Below are 25,998 nucleotides of genomic sequence, written 5' to 3'. Positions count from 1 at the left end.
AACTACTGAGCCTGCGCGTCTGGAGCCTGTGCTCCGCAACAAGAGAGGCCACAATAGTGAGAGGCCCGCGCACCGCGATGAAGAGTAGCCCCCGCTTGCCACAACTGCAGGAAGCCCTAGCACAGAAACGAAGACCCAACATAGCAATCAATCAATAAATCTTTAAAAAAAATAAATAAATAAGTAGTAGGTTTCTCTTTAAAAAAAAAAAAGAATTGGAGAAGAGGAAAAAATTAAATGCCAAAAAAATTGATTGCCAAACTCAACAACAAGAAAATAAACAATCCAATTTAAAAATGGGCAAAGGACTTGACATTCCTCAAAAAAAGATATGTGAATGGCCAATGAACATAGGAAAAGATGTTCAACATCACTAATCATCAGGGAAATACAAACCAAAACCACAATGGGATACCACCCCATACCCATCAGGATGGCTGCTATCAGAAAAACAAGTGCTGATGAGAATGTGGAGAAATTGGAACCTTTGTGCATTACGTGTAAGAATGTAAAATGGAAACAGCCACTGTTGAAAACTGTACAACGGTTCCTCAAAATATTAAAAATAGATTAAAAATACCATATGATCCAGCAATTCCACTTGTGTGTATATACCTAAAAGAATTGAAAGCAGGGTCTCAAAGAAATATTTGTACACTTCTGTTCATGGCAGCATTATTCACAATAGCTAGAGCATGGAATCAACTGTAGGTCCATCAGGAGAAGAATGGAAAAGGAAAACGTGGTTATACCACAGTGGAATATTATTCAGCCTTAAAAAGGAAGGAAATTCTGACACCTGCTTCAACATGGATGAAACTTGAGGCCATTATGCTCAGTGAAAAAAGTCAGAAAAGGACAAGTTTTCTGTATGATTCCACTCACGTGAGGTACTTAGTCAAAATCATAGACACAAAGTATAATGGTGGGTGCCAGGTGTAGGGGGGAGGGGAGGAGAGTTACTGTTTAAGAGGCATAGATTTTCAGTTTTACGAGATGAAAAGAGTTCTGGAGATGGATGGTGGTGATGGTAGGACAGCACTGTGGGTGTGTTTAATGCCACCGAACTGTACACTAAAAATGGTTAAGACGGTCAATTTCATGTTGTGTGTATTTTACCACAATTTTAAAAAGAAAATATGTAAATAAAACATCTTTTAGAAACTCGATTACTATGTGACTATACAAGAGAAACCACAGAATAATAAGAGAGTTCAGCAGATCTTCTATATATAAAGTCAATAGTATTCCCTCCGCATCTGTTGCAAACAGAAAATATAACTTTTTAAAGGTATCATTTATAGTAGCAACATTTTATTTGTTTATTTTAAGTAAACTACCTAGAAAAAAATCTAATGAAAGATATATATAGGGAAATTATAAACTTTCATTAGAAGACATTTTAAAAAGCCTAAATAAATGGAGAGGTGGATCGGGTTCATGGTTAGGAGACTTAATAGCAAAAAGATGTCAAATTCCTCTAGTTAATCTATATGTTGATGCAGTTCCAGTAAGAGTCTCAGTGGGATTATTCATAGAACTTAACAAGCTGATTCTAATGTGTCTGTGGAATCGAAAAGGAAAAGGAAAGGGAAAAGCCAAGACAGCTCTGCAGGACAGCAGGCTGGAAGTACTGACTCTCTGTGTGAGATCAAGACTTGCTGTAAACCTGGAGTGATTAAGACAGCGTGGTACATTGAAGTCAAGACAGATGAATAAACCTATAGAACAAAACGAAGAGGCTGGCACAAGACTCATACACGTATGGAAATGCGATTTATGTCAGAAGAGCTATTTCACATATGTAGGTAAAGGTGGACTATTCAATAAATTGTATTAAGAAAATTGGTTATCTAGACAGAAAAAGATAAAGCATATTTCTACCTCATATGGAGCCCCCATATAAATTCCATATTAATGGGTTATTATGAAATTATTATGAAAAACAAAACTTGGGCCTTTTAGAACATACTGGAGAATATTTTTATGACCTAGAATAGGGAAGGATTTTTTTAGACAAGTTGCAAAAAGCACAAAACAGAAGAAAAATTATGATTTGACCACATTAAAATGTAAAACTTGGATTCATCACAATACACCATCAATAAAGCTGGAAACGAGCCACAGACTGGAAAACACTGCTTGCAATGTGTACAACTGACAGAGGATTAATATAAAGAAAGTATAAAGACCCTACAAATGAACAAGAAGACAAATAGCCCATGAGACAGACGGGCAAAAACATGAACCTGAGATTCAGCAGATGAAATAAAATTTCTCACCCTATTCATCATTTTAAAACCAAATTAAAACAACAGTGTGTTATCATTTTACACCCATCATATGAGCAACCTTTTTTTTAATTTATTTATTTATTTTTGGCTGCGTTGGGTCTTTGTTGCTGTGCGCGGGCTTTCTCTAGTTGTGGCGAGCGGGGGCTACTCTTCATTGTGGTGCACAGGCTTCTCATTGTGGTGGCTTCTCTTGTTGCAGAGCACGGGCTCTAGGTGCGCGGGCTTCAGTAGTTGTGGCTCGTTGGCTCAGTAGTTGTGGCTCGTGGGCTCTAGAGCGCAGGCTCAGTAGTTGTGGTGCACGGACTTAGTTGCTCCTTGGCATGTGGGATATTCCCAGATCAGGGCTCTAACCCTTGTCCCCTGTATTGGCAGGTGGATTCTTAACCACTGTGCCACCAGGGAAGTCCGAGCAACATTTTTTAAAATTCACTAATACCAAGAGTTGACAAGTCTAAATTCAGAATAGAAAAGTGGTTGTGGGGGGGGGCGGGCATGGGATGGGGAGGGGCTGGTAAAAGGGCACAAACTGTCAGCCATAAGGTGGATGAGGTCCGAGATCTAACCTATAACGTGGTGACCATAGTTGATGACACTGATCGTATCACTGAAACTTGCTAAGACAGTAGAACTTAAATGTTCTCGCCAAAAAAAGAAAAGTAAAAATTTTTTAAATCTGTGAGGGGATGGATGTGTTAATTAGGTGGGAATACTCCTTTCACAATGTGCACATCAATCAAATCATCATGATCTACGCTCTAGCTTGCAGTTTTATTTGTCTATTCTGCCTCAATAAAGCTGAGGAAAGAGCTGCCAAGTCTGTAGGGCAGCGATGCCAGGAGCGCCAATTGGGCAGACCCTTGGAGAACAAGGAGCGGCCGGTACGGTGAGGACACACCTGCCGTCCACTGGCAACTCCCCCCCGAAGCAGGCGTCTGACTGCCCTGTGTGGTGACTGCAGGCTCCTTCGTGACAGCAAGACAGCAAAGAAAGGAAAAGCCTTAACAGGGCGGTGGGGTTTTTTAATGGTATACTCATAGAGGATCTGCTGCAAAGGATGAATGAACCAGAGCTAAAATGTATCCAAATGGCTAAATCTCAAAACTTAACATGGATTGCAAAAGGAGGGACTTTGCAGAAAAGGTACAGTTTGTTATCTCTCACAGAAAATTTTCAGACATTCAAAACAATGCTGCACGTTTTCCTATGTGGTGGATGTATCAGCGCCGGGGGGCTGGCAAACCCCAGGCTCAGTTTAGCGGTTCCCCCCGGGGAGGGGGGGGAGGGAGGGGCCTTGTGAGCCGCTCTGGGCCGTGGTCTCTCACCAGGTGCGCCACCGGGGAGGCGTGGCAGGACATCATGCTGGCCTGCATGCCAGGCAAGAAGTGCGCCCCCGAGTCGGAACCGGGCAGCAGCGCCGAGGGGGAGACGCCCTGCGGCAGCAGCTTCGCTGTCTTCTACTTCATCAGCTTCTACATGCTCTGCGCCTTTCTGGTGAGCCGGGCGGGACCCGCGGCCTTGGGCGACAAACGTGCAGTCCAGGGCCGGCCGCGCCCTGCGTCTCTGCAGCTCACGCTCGGGGGTGCCCCGTCGGGGAGGCCGGCCTGGAGGGCTGCGTCCCTGGGATGGTCCAGCCACACTGGAGGGAGGGGGTGAAGCTGGACCAGAGTGAGCTCAGCCAGCATCCTTCTCGTCCGTTCTCAGCTCTTGTCGTGGTGGCGTCGTCCCCGAGGACAGGAGGCCACGTAAACATTTCTGGCACTTTGATGAGGAGCAAGGGAAGGGTGGTGGACAGTCACCCCCATCCCTGGCAGCCCCGCCTGGCAGCTGGGTGTGAGGGAAGCTGCCAGCCCACAGGTGGGGTTCACCTGCACAAGCCCAGGGGGAGCTGGGTCAGGTCCTCATCCAAGAGAGCCACGTTCCAGGGGCCGGTGTTTTCAGTGTTGCCACGTGGGCGGTCTTCAGAAACACTGGCTTCTGCCGTGCGTGGCCTGCTAACCATGTGTCCTGGAAGGGCCTCCGAGGGCATCTCCCCGCGCTCTCTGTTCTCCGCAGATCATCAACCTCTTCGTAGCCGTCATCATGGACAACTTTGACTACCTGACAAGGGACTGGTCCATCCTGGGTCCCCACCATCTGGACGAATTTAAGAGAATCTGGGCGGAGTATGATCCTGAAGCCAAGTAAGTCCCCAGAGGGAAACCCAGTCCCCAAAGCCGCAAGGGGATTGCGTGACCACACCTGTGGAAGGGGGGCAAGACGGGTTAGCACTGGGTGGGTCCACAGCAAACACTGAACTGCACAGGACACAGGGGTCAAGGGTCAGGGCCAGCAACAGGAGGCCTCTGGCTGAGTCCAGAACACGCCTGCTGTTTTCAGCTGAACAGGACAGGAGGGCCCAGTGTTGGAATAACTCGGGTAGGTACTCGAGTCAGGATGTCCGGGGCCAGGCAGATCCTGCCTGCCTTTCTGCCATAGGTCCATCAATCCAGCCACGACGTTTGGTTGACACTCTGGAAATACCTTTTGGTCAGACGGTTAGTTCATTGAAGCAGGAGTAATATTGAGAATTTCGTTGCCTGCTAAAATCCCTTCCACCTTGAACATAGCACTGATGGAAAATTGCTCCTTAAAAACCTAAACGTGTATATACTGGTTTGGGAGTTTTGCTGTGCAATTCTGCAACTTAGCACCAGTTTCATCACTCGGGTCCAGCCGTGGAGAGTTCCTTCTGCAGGGGGATCCCCCACCCTGGGTGCCTGAGTCCTGGGCTACTGGCCGAGACCACCGCACTGACCTTCCCCCCGCTCCTGCCTCTTCTAGGGGTCGCATCAAACACCTGGATGTGGTGACCCTGCTCCGGAGGATTCAGCCCCCCCTGGGCTTTGGGAAGCTGTGCCCTCACCGCGTGGCTTGCAAAGTAAGAGATGAGCTGGGCTCGTGGGAGACACGATATGGGAGGGAAGATGCCTCTTGTCACCTTGGTCAGGACGTCAAGCCTCTACGGGGATGAGGACAGTATTTTATGAGCCTAAAGAAAGGAGCCAGAGCCAGAATAGGCGTTAGGGGTCCTTCCCACAGTGTGTTCTCAGACTCTGAAGGAAACACGGGGTGACACACGCACACGCATTTCAAGGCCCCCCCACCCCACTTCAGCATCCTCCTGCCTCGGGGGTTCTGCGGGAGGGTCCTTTGGGAACCGGCTGCTGTGATGACCAGCTCCGCCCCTTCCCCAGCGCCTGGTCTCCATGAACATGCCCCTGAACAGCGATGGGACGGTCATGTTCAACGCCACCCTGTTTGCCCTGGTCCGGACGGCCCTGAGGATCAAAACGGAAGGTAAGGTCGTCCGGGGGCCCCGGGAGAGCCACCGGGAGACCTAGTGGACCAGCCGGAGCCCAGCTCGGCTCCTGCGGCGTGTCAGAGCCTCAGCCCCGCAGTAACTGTCACCTCTGGGGATATTAGCGGTACCAGGTCTGCTCGTGTGCCCTTTGCTCCTTGAATGGCCTCCTTACCCATAGTTCTTAGAGCTCATCCTGGGTGACACCTCGAAGTCCTTGGGTGTAGTTCAGAGAGCAGGAGGTGAGTGTTACCTGAAGCGGGGCTGAGCCCCATCACAGTGGGGTTTCACTGGCTGCGAGTGGGTCTCAAGTGTTCAACTCTCCTTGCAAGCTTAACTCCTGTGTCGGTCGGGAAGGGGTCAGAGCGGACGTGGTGACTGGGGCTGAGGTCGGCCCTCGCCCACCTACATGCAGGTGCTCAGCCAGCCAGCAGGTGGGGGTCAGAGCCTCTGTGCTCCCTCAGGGCCCCGTGCTCCTCATACGGGGCTCCCTCACGGGGGGGGGGGGGGCGTGCTCCCCCGTGTTGCCTGGCGGGAGGGGCCGTCTTCCAGGTTGTACGACAGGGACCTGTGGCCAGCAGCTTGGCTTCGATGACCCGCTGTCCTTACGGCTGATTGAACCGCTCTGCAAAGGCTACAGGTGCACCTGACGAGATGCAGCTGCTTCCCAAAAGCTCCCAGCCTCCTCCTGCGATTCGCGGAGTTGGAGCTTGTTTGAGACGCTGAGTCCCAGCCCCAGCCCCAGCCCCGAACTCGGAACGTGCATCCTGCACCAGCCGCGGGGGATGCACGTGAGCAGAGTCTGAAACCCACCGGCACAGTAATTAGAGAAAACCCAGGTGGGACTGGCAGTGTCACCTTTCCCTTCTGACGTTTGGATCTCAGAGCCTCAGGAGGCTGGAGCGCTGGGCGGGGCAACAGGGGACTGGACCCTGATACCGTGTGACGGTCAGCGAGTCTCTCTTTGCCTCAGTTTCTTCATTTGTAAAACGAGAAAGGTGGGGACGTGTGGAATTCAGTTCAGTGGACGAGCCAGGAGGTGCCTTCTCTCAGCTAAATCCTTTCAGAAAATAACAGAAACATCCTAGATGAAGGAAAAGAACAGGGCCAGCAAGATGCATGTCAAAATAATGAGGTAATCTTAAAAAAAATTGTAAAAGTTCAAGTTCTGCTGCTGAACTAAAAAGAAACTAAGGCTGAAGAATATGCTCTCAGTAGCCAAGGCCATAACTCAACCTGAAACAGGTGTAAACAGACCTATTTCTGCCGACAAAAGGATGGAACACACATTTTGTGTATGCGTGTGTGTGACTAGGGGGAAACCTGGAAGGAAGTTTGCTAACATGTTAGCCTTGATTGTCGTGAGCGGTGTAATCAGCCGTGACTTCTCTTCACTTCCTTTACCTTCTTCCTTTACTTTTGTTACTTTCCAAATTTTCCACAATGACTATGGTTACAATTCCATCCAGGAGGGAAGGTTTTCTTTTTCAAGGAGGGAAGATAGAAAGACTGCAAGGAACGTGTTGTGGTCCTTAAGTTTTGATGTAAAGTGAGGATATGAATTTTCATCCCGTGGAGGAACGAGAAACACTGACCTTGGAGCCAGGACTCAGCACCGTCAAGATGCTCGTCAGAGCAAACCAAGTCCCAGACAAAGAACCTTCAACCTTAGAGCCGGACACGCCCAGCCCATCCTGAGGAAACACTCTCCCGAGACCAGGGGAGAAGCCAGCCGCGCGGGGACCAGTCAAGCCAAGAATTAAAGGAAACTTCAAACACACAGACATTTGTCTGCTGAGCAGCACGACCTCTGTAGCTCAGAATTCTGCATTGTTCACGTTAAATTCTGCTAGATGGGTAGATCTCATGTTCGGTGTTCTTACCACCATAAAATACAATTTAAAAATGAAAAAAGGGCAACTTCCCTGACGGTCCAGTGGTTAAGACTCCGCACTTCCACTGCAGGGGGCACAGGTTCGATCCCCGGTCGGGGAACTAAGATCCCGCATGCCACGCGGCGCGGCCAAAGCAAAAAAGAAAAGACAAAAAGGAATAGTTCCCAAAGGGCCCACAACGTCAACTCGGGGCAAACCTTCATCAGAGACAAGCACCCTCCCCGCCTGCAACAAACGTGTTAAACTCCTAAGTCCGGGAGACAAAGGTGAGTTCTTAGAAGCAACTATAAAGAAACTGGAGAAAGCATCTAAATTTGGGAGACTAAGTCCCACATGGTCCTTACCCTTCAGACTGTGAGCTGAGATATTTGGAGAGAAATTAGCACCTGCTCCAGAGAACCAGCAATGTCCCAAGCCCGTCAACCCAGGATACAGAAGGAAGATGTCCTGAAACACTTAGATGACATGAAGCAAGGGTTATGAAGTTCAAGGTTACGTAGATCACGGTGAGAATGAATTAAGGCTTGGAGAAAAGTGACAGACCCTTTTGGTAGATGTGTCATTGCCCAGGTCTGTCGTAACAAATTATCACAAACTGGGGGCTTCAAACAACAGAAGTTCATTCTCTCACAGTCAGGAGGCCAGAAGTCTGAAGGCGAGGTGCCAGCGGTCCGCGGGGTGGGTTCCTCTGGAGGCGCGGAGGGGGTCTGTCCCAGCCTGTCCTGGCGGCTGGTGGTGAGGGCAGTGCTGGGCCCCCCAGGAACGTAGCTGGGTCTCTCCGGTCCCTGACTCCGTCTCCCCCCGCCCCCCGCTGTCTTCTCTGAGCGTCTCTGTGCCTCCCCTCCTCTTACGAGGACACCAGTCACATTGGATGAGCGTCGTCCCCTCCCCCAATGAGCACGCCCTCATCTCAGCTAACACACCTGCGAAGATTTCTACCTACAGGCTGCCTAAGGTTGCAGGTGGGTGTCAACGTGGGGGCACCGTTGAGCCCGCCACGGAAGACGAGTGTATCTGAGCGTCGTGTCAATCAGGGCTCCGACTGCACGTGTCGGGACCGCCGACCACCTCCCCGGCGCCGGCCTCTAAGCCTGCTGTGCTCGCCCGCTGCCTGTCACCACCCACCCCAGCAGCTCCCGCTCTGAAGGTCTGGAGTCCAGCCGTGGGGCCTCCAGGCCAAAACCAGCCTGTTGACCCGGACATGTCCTCTTCCCGGGGCTCGGGGAAGAGTCCACCTCCGACTTGCTCAGGCTGGCGGCAGACTCACTCGCTGCAGGTGCAGGACCGGCTCTCGGCTGTGCCCCCTCGGCCCCCGAGCTCCGCACGCAGCCCTGCACCTGCCCTGCTCCCAGCCACGGAGGCCTCTCTTGTCTTTGGCCCCCGTCGCGAATTACTTTTGTTTGTTTGTTGCTTTGTGTGATTTTTTATTGAGTCGTAACTGACATGTAACATTACATTTGTTTCAGGTGAACAACATAGTGATCCCATATTTGTATTTATTGCAAAACGATCACCACAAGTCTGGTTAACATCCATCACCTCACGTTACAATTTTTTTCTTGTGATGAGAACTTTTAAGATCTACTCTCTTAGCAACTTGCAAACATACAGTACAGTATTGTTAACTGTAGTCCCCATGCTGTACTTTACATCCTCAGGACATATTTATTTGATAACTGGGAGTTTGCCCCTGAGAACCCTCTCCTTGCGAAGAGCTAATCCACTCCTGGGATTGCTCAGGCCCCACTGGACAGCCTCCCCATCCTAAGGGCACATGTGCCGTATAACATAGCCCGACCGCAGGGTAAGGCCCCGAGTTCACGGTCCCAGGGCCCATGCAGGGCGCGTGCTTGGTGGTGGTGGGAGAGAGCTGGGGGCGTGTTAGAGCCAGCCCCCCAGTCCTCTCCTACGGCTGCGGGTCTCAGCTTTCCTCTCCCAGGGCTGTAAGGCCAGTATCCCAGAGGCGCACAGAGAGGCCCCTAATTAAGCCTGTTTTGCCAGTGGAGAAAGGAGAGCCAGAGAAGCCCCCAACCTCAGGACCCCCTGTCTTCTGGTTTCTGCTTCCACGCCAAGGTTTTGCCACCTCCTCCCAGCAGGAGACTCAGCAAAGGGCTTTGACACAGAGGCCCCGAGCATGGACGCTCCATGTGGGTCTTCAGGGGGGACCACACTTCCTTCCAGTCGCCCACGTTTCCCTGGCGGCCCAGGGGGAGCCCCTGTGGCCGTCCAGCTCGATCCAGCCCCAGCAGTCTCATGGGCCTCAGGGGCCCCCTTAAGGAGAAGCAGCAAGCGGGGTGCAGGGTTGCCCTGGCGGCCGAGCGGCAGGTGGGGAGGAAGGGGAGAGCGGCCAAGAGGGGACGGAGGTGGACAACGGGAACCCCGGGGGAGAAGATTATGGGGCTGACGGGTCAGAGCCATTGCGGGCAGAGCCCACGGGCCGCGGCCACCACTCCCACAGAAGGACCAGCCCACGGGAGGCCCTCAGGGGCAGCTGGTCAGTCGGCCTTGCGTCTCCCTCCCCACAGGGAACCTGGAACAGGCCAACGAGGAGCTGCGGGCCATCATCAAGAAGATCTGGAAGCGGACCAGCATGAAGCTGCTGGACCAGGTGGTGCCGCCTGCGGGAGGTGAGTCACCCCACCCTGGGCGCGTGCGAGTCCTGAGTCCAGGCTGCGGGAGGCCTGCCCTTTCGGGCTGGAGCTTGGTCCAAGCCTGAGGTCACAGAGGAGGCCGAGCTAGACCCCCTGATGCCTGGAGGTTTGGCAGAACTTCAAGGAAACTCTGCAAAGTAGAGCTTTCCCCATAACCTGCCAGGCTGGGTGCTCTAGGAATGATGGGGTCCTGGAGTAGGAGCCCCCCGGGACGCCCCTTCCTGTTCCTCCCAGGGCAGTGTTTGTCGACTCTGTCAACTGTCCTCCGTATACAGTTGCCAAAGTGTAAGTACAACACTTCAATACGAAATATGTTAAAATCAAATGTTTTTCAATAAATAAATACTCAGGGGCAACTCAGGGGCCCAAATTTCTAGTTAACTCACCAAACTCTCGTCTGCACCCACTGTTATGAATAAGTTTGCATTTAAAGGAAACAAACAGTGTTGACATTGTTGACATTTTGCGTTTGTCTTTTTGAAGTAAGGGCTTATGGAATATCTTTAAATAAGTACAGACACCTCTGGGGCACACACGTGGGGTAAGTGCAGACTGATCACGGGGTCCAGCCCAGTGGGGATCACATTCACGGAGCGGTGCCATCAGGGATACAGTTTTCTGAAATGTGAACCCTTCTTGCTCAGGTTGAAACAAAACAAAGTGGTCTTGCATCCACTTGAACAGCAGTTATGTTCCTGGGAAACTCTGGAATATCACAGCCGTGCAGGTCCCACGTGGAGCCAAGTTAGGGTCTTAGCTCAGGTGGTTATAAGCGGCAGGTCCCCCCACAGACGTCTGGCACGACCTTGGCAGGGTACAAAGGTAGTATTCGCTGTGCTTTTCGGGACACATCCAGAGCCACGCCATTAACACCAGCAGCATCCCCAAAGCATGGTGACAATCGCGGTGACACTGAGGAAGTCCCATACATCCCCAAAACACTCCTTAAAAGGGGGTGCTACCCCTGACGAGACCCACCCCCGGAAGGAAGGCCGGCCTGGGGACGGGCACCACCCGGCCTGGCATCACACGCACCATGTCCCTTAATCCTCATCCCGGTTCTGTGACGCCTGCTCTAGGAGCTGGTTCTCAGCTGCTGAGTAGCTGACCCCGGGCTGGTGGTGAGAGCCCTGCGGATTCAGGACCCAGGTCCAAGGGGGCCACACTTCCCACCAGGGCCAGTCTTCCCCGATTCATGGCAGACAGGGCTCGGACATCCCCTCCACGTGGGGCTGGGGCCCCTGCCGGCTGGACGGAAGGCAAGCAGCTGTGGTTTTGGCTATTCTCACGAGACAGCTAGGAGCAGGGGCGCCATCACAGCCCCCAGATCCAACCCAGCAGCCTTCTCCAGGCCTTCCGCCCCGTCCTCCCCCAAGAACCGGAAGATGGGGCAGGGGGGGCTCCACGTGGGGCATGAACTGCTCCCCTCGGGGCCCCACTCGCTTCTCACCACCCACTTCGTTCCCAAGACGGAGGCTGATTCTGTCTTGTGTCACTTGGGGACCAGCCCAGCCACGGGGTTAGAAAGCCCCAACCAAGATGGGAAGCCTGCACCCCTCCCACCGACCCCTCCCGCCAACCCTTAAGCAGAACGCTAGCCCTTAGGGGCCTGGGTGATTATCAGTGGGAACCTGGAGTTTCGGAATCAAAAAAAAAGTTTATCGACAAGGTCAGTTAAGTAAAAAATGCAAGGTGGGAAATAATTTTGACAATAGGCTACTTTTTCTGTGAAAAAAGAGGGGATAGGAATATGTTTGCTTATTTGCAGGAAACATTTGCATAAAGAATCTCTGGGGAAATAAGAAACGAACGAGAATGGTTATCTGATAAGAGGTGGGGGGAGAGACTCTTCACTGTACACACACCTTTTTGTATATTTTTGTCTTTTTGAACCACGTGCATGGAGAGCCTCTTCCAAAAAGTTTAATTGAGAAAACTTAAGAAGGCGTGGATGCTGAAAAAAGGTTCCTGACGCCTGGCCAAGCCCCGCTGTTTACGCCCTGCTCACCCTGTCTTCCCTTTGCTCTCAGATGATGAGGTCACGGTGGGCAAGTTTTACGCTACTTTCCTGATCCAAGAGTATTTCCGGAAATTCAAGAAGCGCAAAGAGCAGGGCCTGGTGGGCAAGCCCTCCCAGAGGAACGCCCTGTCCCTGCAGGTGAGGGGTCCTCGCCCCCCCGGGGGACCTGGCACCCTCCTCTCGCCTCTTCCAGGTCCGGGGCTCTCACGGGCTGGCTGAAGGCGGGTCCCTTCCTGAGGGCCCTGAGCCTTCCCCAAGGTGGATGCTGCAGGGGTGACCCTCCCCTCCTGTGGCCTCGCAGCCCTCAGAGCTCGGGGAGTTGGCCGGGGGGTCTGCTGACGCCCCCGAAACAGCCCCTCCCAATGTGCCTTCATCCCCCGTGGACCTCCGGAGGCTGGCCTGCTGCGGGGAGAAGCACAGGGGCGGGTGGGTGGCAGCTGGGGCACCAGGGCCCTCACGCATCGTCCCCCTGGGCTCCAGGCTGGTCTGCGCACCCTGCATGACCTCGGGCCCGAGATCCGCCGGGCCATCTCCGGGGACCTGACCGCCGAAGAGGAGCTGGACAAGGCCATGAAGGAGGCTGTGTCCGCCGCCTCGGAAGATGACATCTTCAGGGTAGGGGGGTGCCCCGGCTGCGGTCTTCAGCCTCCGTAAAGCTGGGTTTGGAGCAGAAGGGTGGGCTGGCGTCCTGAGTCCAGGGAGGAAGCCCTGAGTCTTCAGCAGAACCCCAGCTCCCCGCCCCCAGCCCCTCCCCCCAACCCTCTCCCATCCCTCCACCTCATCCAAGCCTGGTCCTTCTCAAGCCGGGGCTCCGGGACCGGCAGCTCACAGAGCGTCACTGGCCCTTGGAGAAGGCGGGAGGGAGCCGTTTTCCTGAGGAAATGCTTTTTAGGAGACGGTTCTACATTACACGTTGCAAAGTGCTGGCCTTTGGGCCACATCGAATCCACAGACCTATTTTGTTTGCCAACATTGGAAAATCTGGCACGTTCAAATAAAAATCTAGACTTCTAGCCTCTCTTGAAAACACCAGAAGATGTGCGGTATCAGGCAGCAGAGGTCTGGAAGCCAGTGGCGATCTTGACTTAGACCATGAGGTCTCCAGGCCCCAAAGCCCCCTCCGGCCTCCTCTCTCACCTCCTGGATACCGAGGCTGCCATCAGTTTTATATATATATATTTTTTTTAATTTTTTTTAAATTAATTTAATTTATTTTTTAATCTATTTTATAAATTTATTTATTTATTTATTTTTGGCTGCCTTGGGTCTTCGTTGCTGCACGTGGGCTTTCTCTAGTTGCAGTGAGCGGGGGCTACTCTTTGTTGCAGTGCATGGGCTTCTCACTGCGGTGGCTTCTCTTGTTGCAGAGCACGGCCTCTAGGCGTGCGGGCTTCAGTAGTTGTGGCACGTGGGCTCAGTAGTTGTGGCTCACGGGCTCTAGAGCGCAGGCTCAGTAGTCGTGGTGCACGGGCTTAGTTGCTCCGCAGCATGTGGGATCTTCCCGGACCAGGGCTCGAACCCGTGTCCCCTGCACTGGCGGGCAGATTCCTAACCACTGCGCCACCAGGGAAGCCCCTGCCATCAGTTTTAACAGTGAAAACTAGTGCCTGCTGGAATTCCGGGGCCCTTGCACCCAGCTCTCTTCACGAACCCCCAAGGTATTTGGCTAAAAGTCCTGTAGCAAGTGAGACGCTACCACCCAGAACTGCGCTAGGGCCTCTCACCCCGCCTCCCGGCCCCAGCAGGCTCCCAGGCGGTGGAAACATGGGGGTGAGAGGAGCCCGTCACCCTGAGGCTGTCCCATCCTCACCACCCTCCTCCTTGTCACTGTGAAATGTCCATCACTGAATGGCCTCGGGGACACACTAGCATGTCAGTGTGACCCCAAGAGACCCCCAGCCTTGCAGGTAGCTACTTGTCCACTTGCCCGGGACAAGGGGGGAAGTCGGGGGAAAACACTGGTTCCGATTTGAAATCTAAGACTCTCCCAGGGGAAAGGAGGCCAGAGTGTAATTGGTGTAGTAACTAAGCCCTTCTTATCCTCAGAACCGTTTGGCCAACGTAGTTCCTAGCTCAGTGAGCCAGTTGGATTCCTTTTTTTAAATCCCACTAGAACCTTCGGGCCCCTTTTTCCACCCCTCGGCCCTCACATGCCCCACTGCTGCAGTGAAGGGTCTCCACCCCAGACTCGGCCACGTGTTGCCTGGCGGGGCTGAGCTCCGGGTGGAGGAGAGGCGGCCGTGGGCGGGCCACCCCCCACCCACCCCTCCGTCTCGCCTGCAGAGGGCCGGCGGCCTGTTCGGCAACCACGTGGGCTACTACCCCAGCGACAGCCGGAGCACCTTCCCCCAGACCTTCACCACCCAGCGCCCTCTGCACATCAGCAAGGCGGGCACCAGCCAGGACGACGCGGAGTCGCCCTCCCACGAGAAACTGGTGGACTCCACCTTCACCCCCAGCAGCTACTCGTCCATGGGTTCCAACGCCAACATCAACAACGCCAACAACACCGCCCTGGGCCGCTGCCCCCGCCCCGCCGGCCAGCCCGGTGCCGTCAGCGTCAGCACCGTGGAGGGCCGTGGGCCCCCCTTGTCCCCCACTGTCCGGGTGCAGGGGGCCTCGTGGAGGCTCAGCTCCAAGAGGTGAGCAAGGGGGTGCACGGCAGGGGCTTGGGGAGGAGCATTTGACCCCTCAGCCCTCCAGCTGGGGTGGAGGCTGCTGGCCAGAGGGCGGCCAACGCGGCCTCCCGGGTCCTGCAGCCGTGCTCGGGAGGCCCCGTGGCCCCGCTGGCCAGCAGGTGTCCTGAGGCGCGTGCCTCGGGACGGGGCCTTCTCTGCTCTCTCCCCCGGAGCAGAGGGGCCCTGGCTCCGATGCCCGAGATGTTTGCATCCTGGGGACACCACCGTCTCCGTCCCCTGGGCCTTTCTCAAGTCTCTGCCCAAACCTGGCCTTGGGCCCCCAGGGGATGGGGCAGGCCCACCCCCTCTTCTTTGTGCCCTTCTCGTCCCCGGGAGGGGGCATTCTGGAGGCAGGAGGCCGTTTGCTGGGCGCTTGCCTGCTCTGCCCCCATGCGGGATCATTCCTGGCAGTCCTGACGGCGTCTCCCGGCTCCTGTCCCTTTCTTTCCTCCCACCCACTGCTCCCTGGTGCCCCAGGACCCACTGCTATGATGTGCTGGGGCGGTCGGCGCCTACTTCCACGCTCTGGGCCTCGGGAAGTGCCTCATTTATATCAGCAGCTCCGGGCTCCCAGGCCCGGGAGGATCTGAACACTTCACCCTTAGCTGAGCTGCCCCTCTGAGCGGGACAGCAGCCCCCAGCAGCCCCGTTTCTGGGGCAGACCTCCTTTCCTCCCCTCCAGCTCAGATCCAGAAGTGATCTTTTCTAAATCCCTGGACAAGTGTCCTGAGCTGCATTCATCCCAGAGGCCAGCTCCCAGCCTCCCGGTGTTCACGTCCCTTCATCACGCCCGCGTTAGCCGAGGTTCCAGCCTGGGCCGTGTCCCGCCCGTCGCAGCTCACGGCTGAGTGCGGTGGCCCAGCTCTGGCCTCACGTCCTGCACATGGCGGCCCGCAGGGGTGGAGCTGCTGGCCTGCGCCGTTCTGCGTCTCCAGCTCATGCGTTGTGCCTCACCAAGCTCCTCCACATCCCGCCCCTCCCACGCCAGCAAGAGCATTCAGCATCTGCTGTGTCATTCAACTGCGGGGAGGGCACCGTCGGTCAGGGCCTCCCCCAGAGATCCGCCCGGACCCTCCCTGAGTGGCTTGCAGGCCCAGGGTCAAAGCTGGACACTGACCCAGCACCCAGATCTGAGAGGATACGCTGGAATATTTCCCAGAGGCCCTGGGGGTCTGAGCATAAAGTGGGCCCCAGCACTCAGGACCTGTAGGAAGAAAAGTGGAGGGAGGCACCAAGCAGGACACAGACAGGAAAGGGAGGGCGGAGACCAGAGCTGAAGAGCACACGACCAAGCGAGCAGAAGACCAGGGCCTGGAGGGGAAGCAGCTCAGTCTGAGGCACATTCGGGTGCAGAGGGTCTCCAGCTCAGGGGGGCTCAGGCTCGAGGGGGACCCAGGCTCACTCCCCACTGCTCAGAAGAACGAACCCCTTTGTGAGGCCTCTCCTCTGTGCTTTGCTCTAAGGAGTCAACACCAAATCAAGAGCATGTCACGTATGACACCAGGAAGTCCTGAGCGCTGCCCAACAAATGCCCACAGGCCTGGCTGTCTGCAGTAGAGGGAAGGGACCACCCCCTCCCTAGTTCCCCCCAATAGTGCAGCCGGCCCTGAGCCGGGCAGGCAGACGGTGTTACTGGTGGGGACACTAGTCATGGGTGGGCTACATGACTTACCCCAGAGGGTAACTGAACCGGGTCAGAACTCACATCCCCTTGCATCCTAACCCGGAGGCCCTTCCCCGCATGGAACCCTTATGGTAACACTTCTCGGCTCCATCAGTGGTCGTGTGTGTGTGTGTGTGTGTGTGTGTGTGTGTGTGTGTGTGTGTGATGCCTCACCTGCCGGGGGGAGGGGAGGGGCTGGCGGTTGCTGACTTTTGTCTCTACCCCGGACACTTTAGGTGCCCCTCCCGGGACAGCCTGATAGCCATGGTGTGTCAGGAGGAGGCTCCGCGGGATGAGACTTGTGACCTGAGGGCGGATGAGGACGCCGAGTACGGCAGCGAGCCCAGCCTGATCTCCACGGAGATGTGAGCTCTGCCCTCCAAGGCTGCCCGAGAAGGGGAGGGTAGGGGGTGACGGGCGGGTCCCTGGAATCCTCCTCTGGCAGCTTCAAAGCAGAGGAAGCCCCCCACCCTCATAGACACGGTCCCCTGGTTGGCTTGGCTCTTCCTCATGACACGATGCTTTCAGGAAAACTGCTAAACGTTGTTTCCTAGGCTTTCTTGACACGTGTACATACTGACAATTAAATATTCGTGAAGCTGCCTATAATAAAGCTGCCAGCAGAGGGCGCTGTTGTCAGCCATAGCTGAGATTTCCATCACAGCCGGAATTTTTTAAGAGAAGGGTTTTTAAACTGCAGATCCAGACCCATTAGGAAGCTGTGACATTTGCTTAGTCAGTTACAATCAACACTTTTAAAAGAAATCATAGCACAGAATAGCATAGAATAGGATAGAAAAGGACAATAGGAAATAGCGTATTCAAAGTCACAAAGGTGGTATTATTTTGTGAAGCATTTGTTGCCAAGTCCCATAAAATGTATTTGTGACTGTGAGTTGCGTTCACAAAGTTGAACCTGTGTTAGAAGATTTCCTGAGAGGAACACTTTATCACAAGGAAGGACCAGCCCTTTCAGCTTTCGCTGTTCAGAGGATGCAGATTAACACACGGCCACATACCCGAGAAGTCAAGAAAAGCATCTGTTCCCACCGTCTGGGCTCTTGGTGCGTGCTTGGTGCTTGCAGGCCCTCTGCTAGATGGTGGACGAACCGGCCTCGGCAACCAAGGGAGGTCACAGGCTCGTTAAGGAGCTAAGAGGATCTCAGAGGGGGAAAATAAAGATTTCCTAAGTAGCTGCTCACAGAGTGGTGCAAACAGCGAGAGTACAGACGTTCAGAGAAGGTCAAGGTCGGAGAGAGGCACCAGGCACAAGGTCACCCAGAAGCTGGGTCTTCAAGAGTGGTTACGGTCTGGATAAGAAGAAAATGTAGTAGGGAGGGTGACCAAGCTGCACGTGAGAGGCAAGCATGGTGGGTTTTGTCCAGAACCTTCCCTGCATGTCTGCAAATGCTTGCAGACAGCACGCCAGGAGCACAGGCTCTGTCCTCAAAGTACATGGAGTCACGCCAGGCACAGGCGGTGGCCTCGTCTGTGACACGAAGGGCTTAGAACACACGCGGGCGTCTGGGGTGCAGACGGCTCCACTAGGGGTTGCAAAATCAGCTTAGGGGCTACAATGGCTTTTTTCAGTGAAATAGCCCAGGCCAAGGTAGAACAGAGGCTCTCGGGTGCAGCGGATTCGGGGAAGGTAATCATGGACCCGAGTCCAGCCCTTGGGCACGTCTGTCGTGTGCCCTGGGCCACCGAGTCCCCGCTAGAAGGCCCAGCAGCTGTTGACTCACTAGACACCCCCAAGGGCCCGCAGCTGCCCCTCACCGATGACCGCATGTTCGCGCTCTTGCTGACCAAGGGTGGGCTGGCCCGGAGAGCGAGCGGGCACGAGCGTGGTCTCGCGCCGGGAGTGGCCGTGGTAGACGGCACCCGCCTGTGAGCACGCCATCGCGGAGAGAAGCTGCAGGCCCAGAATTTGTTTCCAGCTTTCTCAGCAGCGGGGGTCCCCCTGCCTCGAATCACAAGTGCGGGGGGACACACGGGGCACAGGCGGAAGGAGCGGGAACACCTGTGACAGCAGAGAGCGCGGCCTTTAGAGAGCACAGAGTGGGGTCCCCTCACTAAGGGAAAAAGCAGGCTGCCCGGAGGTGACGGTGCCCAGTGTCCTCTGCTGCAGGCTCTCCTACCAGGACGACGAGAATCGGCAGCTGGCGCCCCCCGAGGAGGACAGGAGAGACGTCCGTCTCTCCCCGAAGAGGGGCTTCCTGCGCTCCGCCTCCCTAGGTAACCTCAGACCCTCTCTCTAAAGGTGGCCACTCCCCCGTGACGGTGGCCAGGCACACAGGGGTGACTGAGGAACGTCACCTCGTGGGGCTCAAGTGGCCCACGGCTGGGCTGGACCCGGGCTGGACGTGTGCTAATGCGGCATCTCAGGGAGGGGCGGGGGGAGGGGACATCCTTGTCCCTCCCTCGGTGTGAGCCGGCGGGGCCGTGTCAGCTTCTTCTCTCTCTCTTTTTTTTTTAATATTTATTTATTTATTTGGTTGCGCCGGGTCTTAGTTGTGGCTCGCCGGCTCCTTAGTTGCAGCATGCAGGCTCCTTAGTTGTGGCGTGCAAACTCTTAGTTGCGGCATGCATGTGGGATCTAGTTCCCTGACCAGGGATCGAACCCGGGCCCCTTGCATTGGGACCGCAGAGTCTTATCCGCTGCGCCACCAGGGAAGTCCCCCGTGTCATCTTCTGTGCTGACCCATCACTTGCTCTGCAGGTCGAAGGGCCTCCTTCCACCTTGAGTGTCTGAAGCGACAGAAGAATCCCGGGGGAGACATCTCTCAGAAGACAGTCCTGCCCCTGCATCTCGTTCACCATCAGGTAGCCCCCCACTTTGGGACAGGCCACAGGCCACCACCTAGCAGGCTAGAAAACCCCGTGATGATCGTGCAGCAAATCCCCCAGATGCCCATCAGCCTTCCTGTCCAGACCACGGCTGTGTCCCCACCCCTGGCCCTAACAGCCCCCGGGGAGGGGGCTCTTGCCACACGAGGACCGTGCTCTCCCGGGCGGGAGACCCGGGAGGCCCTGGGGAGCAGGAGCCCCTCTGGAGGCCGGAAGGACCAGCTGCTCCGGGTTGGCCTGAGGATTCTCCTCCCAGTGGCCAGATGTTCCCTCCCCAGAAATGGCTACACGACAGGCAGGTGCGGTCATACCTAGAGCCATAAGACACCTGGACGTTTAGCTGCACAAAAATCCACCCACTGGAATATGGAAATGACCAGAGAGTGTTCCAGCAGCGTGGTCAGGGACAGGGGTGATGTCAGGAAAGCGGGTCCAGGCAGATTCAGTAGTTGAACCGGCTCTTGGCCTGGGTGATGCCAAAAGATGGCGAAATCCAAGACCCCAGCATCAAGCTGCTCTTAGGACCCTGGAACTGATGGAGATTTCCAACAGCTAAACAATTAGGGTCTGAACTAGACTCTCCCCACCTTCTTACCTCCGTGATTACATACTCCCTTACCACGGGCCTTTGCTTTAAATGACTTTTTTATCCCCAAAGGCACTCAGTGCCAATCAAAGCTTACAGTTGGCATAAGACAGCCAGCGTGGCTCTGCCAGGGCGATGGTATTTCTGCTCAAGGAAATACACGATTTTGATCAGCCTGTGTGCCGTCGCACGAATACGCGTGGTCTCCACAGGGCTTTCTGGAATGTCGAGCAGAACCTTACACTTCCCTCAGATCCCCAGGGACCCAGGACCCCAGACTGGGGGCCCTCGAGAGCAGTGGGCAGGGAGGCCAGCAGGCTGCGGGATGCCGCGTGTGCTTCTCTGAGAGATTTCTAGAAGCTGATTTCACCTGTCTCTGCTTATCGTGCTGGAAGGAAAACCTCCCTCGATTTACAGCCTCCCCTTATGCTTCTGAGCTGCCCTCTGACCCTTGCGCCCACGTTCCCCCCCTCTCTGCCCCTCGGGCTGAGCCTCCCCACCAGGCAGTGTTGCTTCCTTGGACCCGTCATGTCAGAGCAGGTGGAGAGGATCCGTGGCTCACGGGGGACGGGGCCAGGGCTGGAGAGCAGGTGACCTGGATCCCCCTGGCCCTTGGCTTTCTGAGCTTAGAGGAGAAAGATCCCCGCAGACTGATGGTCACAGAGTCTATTTAGGGCGGTTGAGACCGGCCCCAGGTCCGGATGCCTGACCGAGAGGGTGCGAGCGCCAGGCAGTGGGACACAGCTGAGGCCCCCTGACCCGCACTCTCGTGTCGTGTCCACAGGCGCTGGCGGTGGCGGGCCTGAGCCCCCTCCTGCAGAGAAGCCATCCCCCTGGCGCCCTCCCCCCGCCGCATGCCACGCCCCCTGCCACGCCAGGCCCGGCCTGGCCCCCGCGGCCTGTGCCCACACTGCGGCTGGAGGGGGCCGAGTCCAGCGACAAGCTCACCAGCAGCTTCCCATCCGTCCACTGCGGCCCCTGGGCCGGGGAGCCCACGCCCTGCGGGGCCGGCGGCGGCATCCGGAGGGCCCGGCCCGTGTCCCTCACTGTGCCCAGCCCGGCGGGGCCCCGGGGCCGGCCCTTCCACGGCAGCGCCAGCAGCCTGGTGGAGGCGGTGAGTAGGCCGAGCCACACGGGCCGGGCAGGGGCCCCACGGGCAGAGTGGAGGGGCCCTGGGGGGTGTCAAGTCTCCTGGCCAGAAAGACCCTCAGTCAGGTCTCAAGTCCGCGTGAGCGCCTAGCCCGGCCGAGGAAGGGCGGTCACACTGGCCGGGGAGCAGGGGAGCCGTGGGGGGGCCGTGGGGGCACGTGGGGTGGGAGGAGCGGGCGAGGCAGGTGGGGAGCGGGCGGGGGGGGGCCGTGGGGGCACGTGGGGCGGGAGGAGCGGGCGAGGCAGGTGGGGAGCGGGCGGGGGGGGCGGGGGGGCACATGGGGCGGGAGGAGCGGGCGAGGCAGGTACGGAGCGGGTGGGGGGGGGGGGCCGTAGGGGTACGTGGGGCAGGAGGAGCGGGCGAGGCAGGTGGGGAGCAGGCCCGGGGGGGGGGGGGGAGGCCGTGGGGGCACGTGGGGTGGGAGGAGCGGGCGAGGCAGGTGGGGAGCGGGCGGGGGAGGGGCGGTGTATTCCAGGCTCACTTACTGCTCCCCGAGGCCACCAGGAAGGGGGCAGACGCTTCGGGACAGAGCGGGCAGGGGCCGGGTGTGTCCTGCACATGCACGCGTGCTCATGCACACACACACACACGCACACACGCATCCTCCCCGGGATCCTCACCCCCATAAAAGCAGCCAGTGGCACTGGGCCAGGTGTCACCAGAGGAGACAGAAGGTTTCCTGGAAAGAGTCACGTGGGCATCCTGGGGCGCCGGGTGGGCGGGAGGGAAGGACCAGGGCCCCCGTGGCCTCCGTGCACCCAGGTTGCCTGCGTTTGATGACGGTGCCCCCGCCCCGCCATCTCTCCTCCGGCCCGCACGCCCCTAGTGCCCGCAGGGGCGCTCCGTCCCACTCCTGCCGGGTGCGCGCACACACACGTGTACTCACATGATGCGCACACACACACGAGTACACGCACGCGCGTACACACACTCTCCTCCCGCAGTGACCAGTCGGAAGCCCCTGGGCCGGCCCCGAAGGGAAGAGCCGGGCTCGGGAGTAACGCCGTCCCGGCCCCCTCTCCCCCAGGTCTTGATCTCAGAAGGACTGGGGCAGTTTGCTCAGGATCCCAAGTTCCTCGAGGCCACCACCCAGGAGCTGGCCGACGCCTGCGACATGACCATCGAGGAGATGGAGAGCGCGGCCGACAACATCCTTAGCGGGGGCGCCCGGCAGAGCCCCAACGGCACCCTGCTCCCGTGTGCAAACTGCAGGGACCCGGGGCCAGACCGAGAGGGGGGCGCGGAGGACGCGGCCTGGGCGCCCAGCCCCGAGCCCCGCCAGTGCGGAGAGGAGCCCCGGGACAGCAGGGCCTTCGCCAGCAGCCTGTAGCAGCCGGGCCGGAGATGCCGGGTTTTTATTTGTCTCCATGTTCCTAATGGGTCCGTTTCAGAAGTGCCTCACTGTTCTCGTGACCTGGAGTTAACCGGAACAGCGTCTTCATTCATTTCGTAGGGACAAGACCGAGTCGGCGGCCGGGAGAGAAGCAGCCGCGGTCCGAGTCCGGCGGGGAGCGGTGGGGGGAGGGCACGGGCACCAGGGAGGGGGCCCCCCGCGGCCGCCTCGGCTCCCTCAGCCCTCGCCCAAAGGACCCTACGCCAAACGGGTGTCTTTCAACTCTGCTTGTCAAGAACTCATTTTGCACATATTCTGTATGAGCCTCACTGTCGCCATAGAGCCAGGGCCCTGTGCCTTCACGGAAAGAAGGAGGCCCCGGCCGGGCCCTGGGAAGGGGGGGGCGCTGCAGCTCCAAGCCAAGGCTGGCCACTGCCCCCTGCGCCACCCGTGTCTGGACCCCCTTCCCACCCGGCCATGGTCACAGCCACGCCACTCCGTCGGCGCCGGGGGAGGGGCGCGCCCGCCGGGACAAGACCGGTGGTGCTGAGCGTCTGTCCAGCGCTCTTCTGTTTGGGGGTTTGACATTTTTCTTCACCGCATGTTGCAGTTTTCATTTGGGGGGTTTCGTTTTTTTATACTTTTGTTTTCCCAGGGGGAGGGGAGGGAGAAGGGTGTTTACAGAGTTTTGCAGCCACCCACCTTACCGGTTTCACTTTTGCAAATGTAAATCGGGTTCAGTTTTGTTGTATTATTTAACGGTCGTGGTTTCCTTTTCTACGGAGGATTCGATAGAGCCGCCGTGGGAGAGTTTTACCAGCCGTTGTGTATGCCCAATAGTTTGCTATCATTTCCTTAGGTAGCGACAAGATTTCTTCTGTTTGGTTTCATAATTTAAAGGTGATCAGCAATGCACTTGGTAGGGTCTTGCACAAATGTGTGTAGTAGCGTGTGCCCGAGAGAGGAAGCAGCACGAGGTCTCTGCGAGTGTGTGTGCCGTGTGTACGGTGGGTTGTGTGTGTGCGGGCGTGGGCTGAGTCTGCAGCCACGTGCGCCCGGGCCGCCAGTCCGCCTGCAGTTCCCCTTGGGGCTTAAGGGTGGGGAGCTCTGAATCTGGGGCCGTTTGAAAGCAAAAGCAAACCACTGTCTCTGCTTCTGAAACGGGAATCAGTAACTCTGCATTTTCTGTCCCACAAGATATGCAAAAACAATGCAATAATATTCATTTTAAAAATACAGTTGTGAGTTGTGTTGGCATTAAAACTGTGTTTAAAAAAAACCACACAGAAATTTAAGGGAGAAACTCAGAAGGCGTTTTGCTTCGATTTGTTCCGTGTAATGTTTTACTGCATTGATGGTGTTTCTGCTGAAGAGACCGTTATACTTGAATTCAGGTCAGTCTCAGTATTTTACAAATATTTTTTTAAAACTGAATTGCAATTGTGCCAAGCGAATATAATGAATTAAGTTTGTTTTTGGATTCACTTCTTGTATATTTGCTGCATGTAAGTAAATCATTTTGTATTTGGAGTGTGACAAGCTTCACCTTTGAGCTCTTAAGTGCTTTTCTACGTGTGGCTGGGGAAAAAGGGGACAGCTTTTCTTGTCATTTGTGTGACAAGTGCCGGCACTACCCGTGTGGGTCCCGACGCAGGCTTGGGCTTCACTGTTTTGCATATCTTGTGTTCTCTTCCGTTTCCCTCAATTTTCCCCAGACGGGGTAATAGGTGCATCCGTATCTTGCTTTGAGAGACCAGGACCCGTCTTTTCCCAGCATCACTCTGTCTGCTCTGCCCCGGTTTTCAGAGTTGGAATTTCTCCGGGGAGAGCCCTGCACCGTGAGGGGCCGTGAGGCGCCCTGAGCAGCCTCTTTCATCACCGGGTCCCCCCCGGGAAAGGTGGCTGACCTTACCCTTCACCACCCCCCGCCCTGGCACAAGCGTGCCTCAGGGAAGCGCCCGCTGACCGGGAGGGTGGAGGGGAGGGGTCCTCAGCCGGACAGCAGGGACCGGAGCCAGGCAGCAGGTGACATCCTGTCCGTCCAAAGCCAAGTCCGTCCTGCTCGCTTCTCCACCTTTCACTCAGTCTGGAGCAGGATCTCCTCCAGCCCACCCCTCGCGGTACGGCAGCCACGGAGGGACGAGGGCCGGGGGCGGGCGGCACGCGGGGAACTCGTGGTGAGGGCAGGGCCGGAGGCATTGCGGGGGCGTCTCTCTGCCCCTGCATCCACCTGGACATCACCCGGGTGCTACATCCTTCAAACAGGTTCCAACAGTGACCGACTCGGGGGAAGCAGGACCCAACCGGTCATCCAGACCTTCCCCGTTGAGTCTCTTCCAGCCCCGGGCTCGCTCAGCCCTTCGTGGCGCTGACTTCCATGAGCAACTTAAAGTCCGAGCCGGGCAGTGCCCGCTGCTCCGCGAAGATGACTTTTCCTGTGGTGGACCGATGCGCACGCCCCCGGGGGGACACACGCAAGGGCTGCTCCCTGTGCCTCCAAGCCCAGCCCTGCCAGTCTCTGGGCTCCTTCTTGGTGCCATCGAGGTCTTGCAGGAGTTACATTCAGGTCCGTCGTCCCGTTTCTCTAACTGTGTGCCGCGGCTGCTAGGATTTTAGTTCTGATGGAGAGCGGGGCCCTTGGGGGTCGATAGCTAGCTCTCGCTGTGCATTTGGCCCCTGGACAGAACTGTGGACTCTTAGCTGACCTCACACACGCCGGCACACACTCGGCCTCCTCGTGCTGTCTCCTGTTTTCCTTTTGGGCTTTTCGTCTGTGTCACCAAATCTCAGCGACCGGCTCGTGCTGGGCTTATGCCAGCTACTCCCAGGGCTCCGCCAAGTGCATTCCCCCCCCCCCCATCACCGCGCACACTGCAGGCGTGCTTCTCCTTTGCCGTCAGCTCTGTCTCTGTCGGGAAGACCCATCCAGGGAGGGGTCTTCCTGGGCCAGAGCTCAGGACCAGCTAGGGCGGGACGGACACGCGACTCCCATCCTCCCAAGCCTCATCCGTAGCGTGGTCTCCACCTCTGCACCCAAAACAGAATCTTCCCATGACCTTGGAAAGCAGAACCATTGTGTCTTCTGAAACCCTTGAGCGGCAGGAGAAAAGCCGTGATGGCCAAGGACCTGAAGGACTTGAGGAGTTTAGGCTCAGAGTTTGGTGAAGCTGGTTTGTGTTTGTCCCCTGATGGGCCGGCCTCTTGTTTCCACCTTAATCTCACAGTTACTCATGTGCTTGGCTTGATTCCCAGCTGTTTCCTTCCCCCCACCTCCTACAAGGTTCTTTTTGGTCTTGGGTTAAAATGCAGACATTTCCCCCAGATTTTGGCTTGATCCGTGAATTTTTCTCTGCTTTGCTTCAGAAGCTCTTCGTCCCGTCTCTTCCCTCATCTTCTCAGTCTGACTGGGACCCGAGGCTCTGCCTTACCCGTCTTTATCCTCCTCCATGCCACGGCTTCCGAGCTCCAGGGACTTGTCCTGAGCTGCCCATCACTTCCTCCCGGCCGTCCTCCCGCCACACCGTCTCCCCATCAGTTAGCTGAG

At 56.4% G+C, this 25,998-nt stretch overlaps 1 protein-coding gene across 1 annotated transcript in view; it reads left to right on the top strand.

Annotated features, from left to right (window-relative positions):
• Positions 1 to 23,888, top strand: part of CACNA1C (calcium voltage-gated channel subunit alpha1 C) — a 473,070-nt gene extending 449,182 nt beyond the window's left edge. Inside the window, exons 35-47 of the mRNA XM_059935013.1 lie at positions 3,620 to 3,785; positions 4,347 to 4,474; positions 5,115 to 5,211; positions 5,528 to 5,630; positions 10,052 to 10,153; positions 12,208 to 12,335; positions 12,678 to 12,812; positions 14,481 to 14,839; positions 16,775 to 16,903; positions 18,667 to 18,773; positions 19,258 to 19,361; positions 20,756 to 21,085; positions 22,149 to 23,888. Coding sequence (XP_059790996.1) covers positions 3,620 to 3,785; positions 4,347 to 4,474; positions 5,115 to 5,211; positions 5,528 to 5,630; positions 10,052 to 10,153; positions 12,208 to 12,335; positions 12,678 to 12,812; positions 14,481 to 14,839; positions 16,775 to 16,903; positions 18,667 to 18,773; positions 19,258 to 19,361; positions 20,756 to 21,085; positions 22,149 to 22,451 — 2,191 coding nt within the window. The 3' untranslated portion in view covers positions 22,452 to 23,888. The remainder of the gene's footprint in view (positions 1 to 3,619; positions 3,786 to 4,346; positions 4,475 to 5,114; positions 5,212 to 5,527; positions 5,631 to 10,051; positions 10,154 to 12,207; positions 12,336 to 12,677; positions 12,813 to 14,480; positions 14,840 to 16,774; positions 16,904 to 18,666; positions 18,774 to 19,257; positions 19,362 to 20,755; positions 21,086 to 22,148) is intronic.
• The last annotated feature ends 2,110 nt before the right edge of the window (positions 23,889 to 25,998 follow it).

Source organism: Balaenoptera ricei, chromosome 10 (assembly GCF_028023285.1).
Source record: "Balaenoptera ricei isolate mBalRic1 chromosome 10, mBalRic1.hap2, whole genome shotgun sequence".
NCBI lineage: Eukaryota > Metazoa > Chordata > Mammalia > Artiodactyla > Balaenopteridae > Balaenoptera > Balaenoptera ricei.
This window is presented reverse-complemented; position numbering and strand designations above follow the sequence as displayed.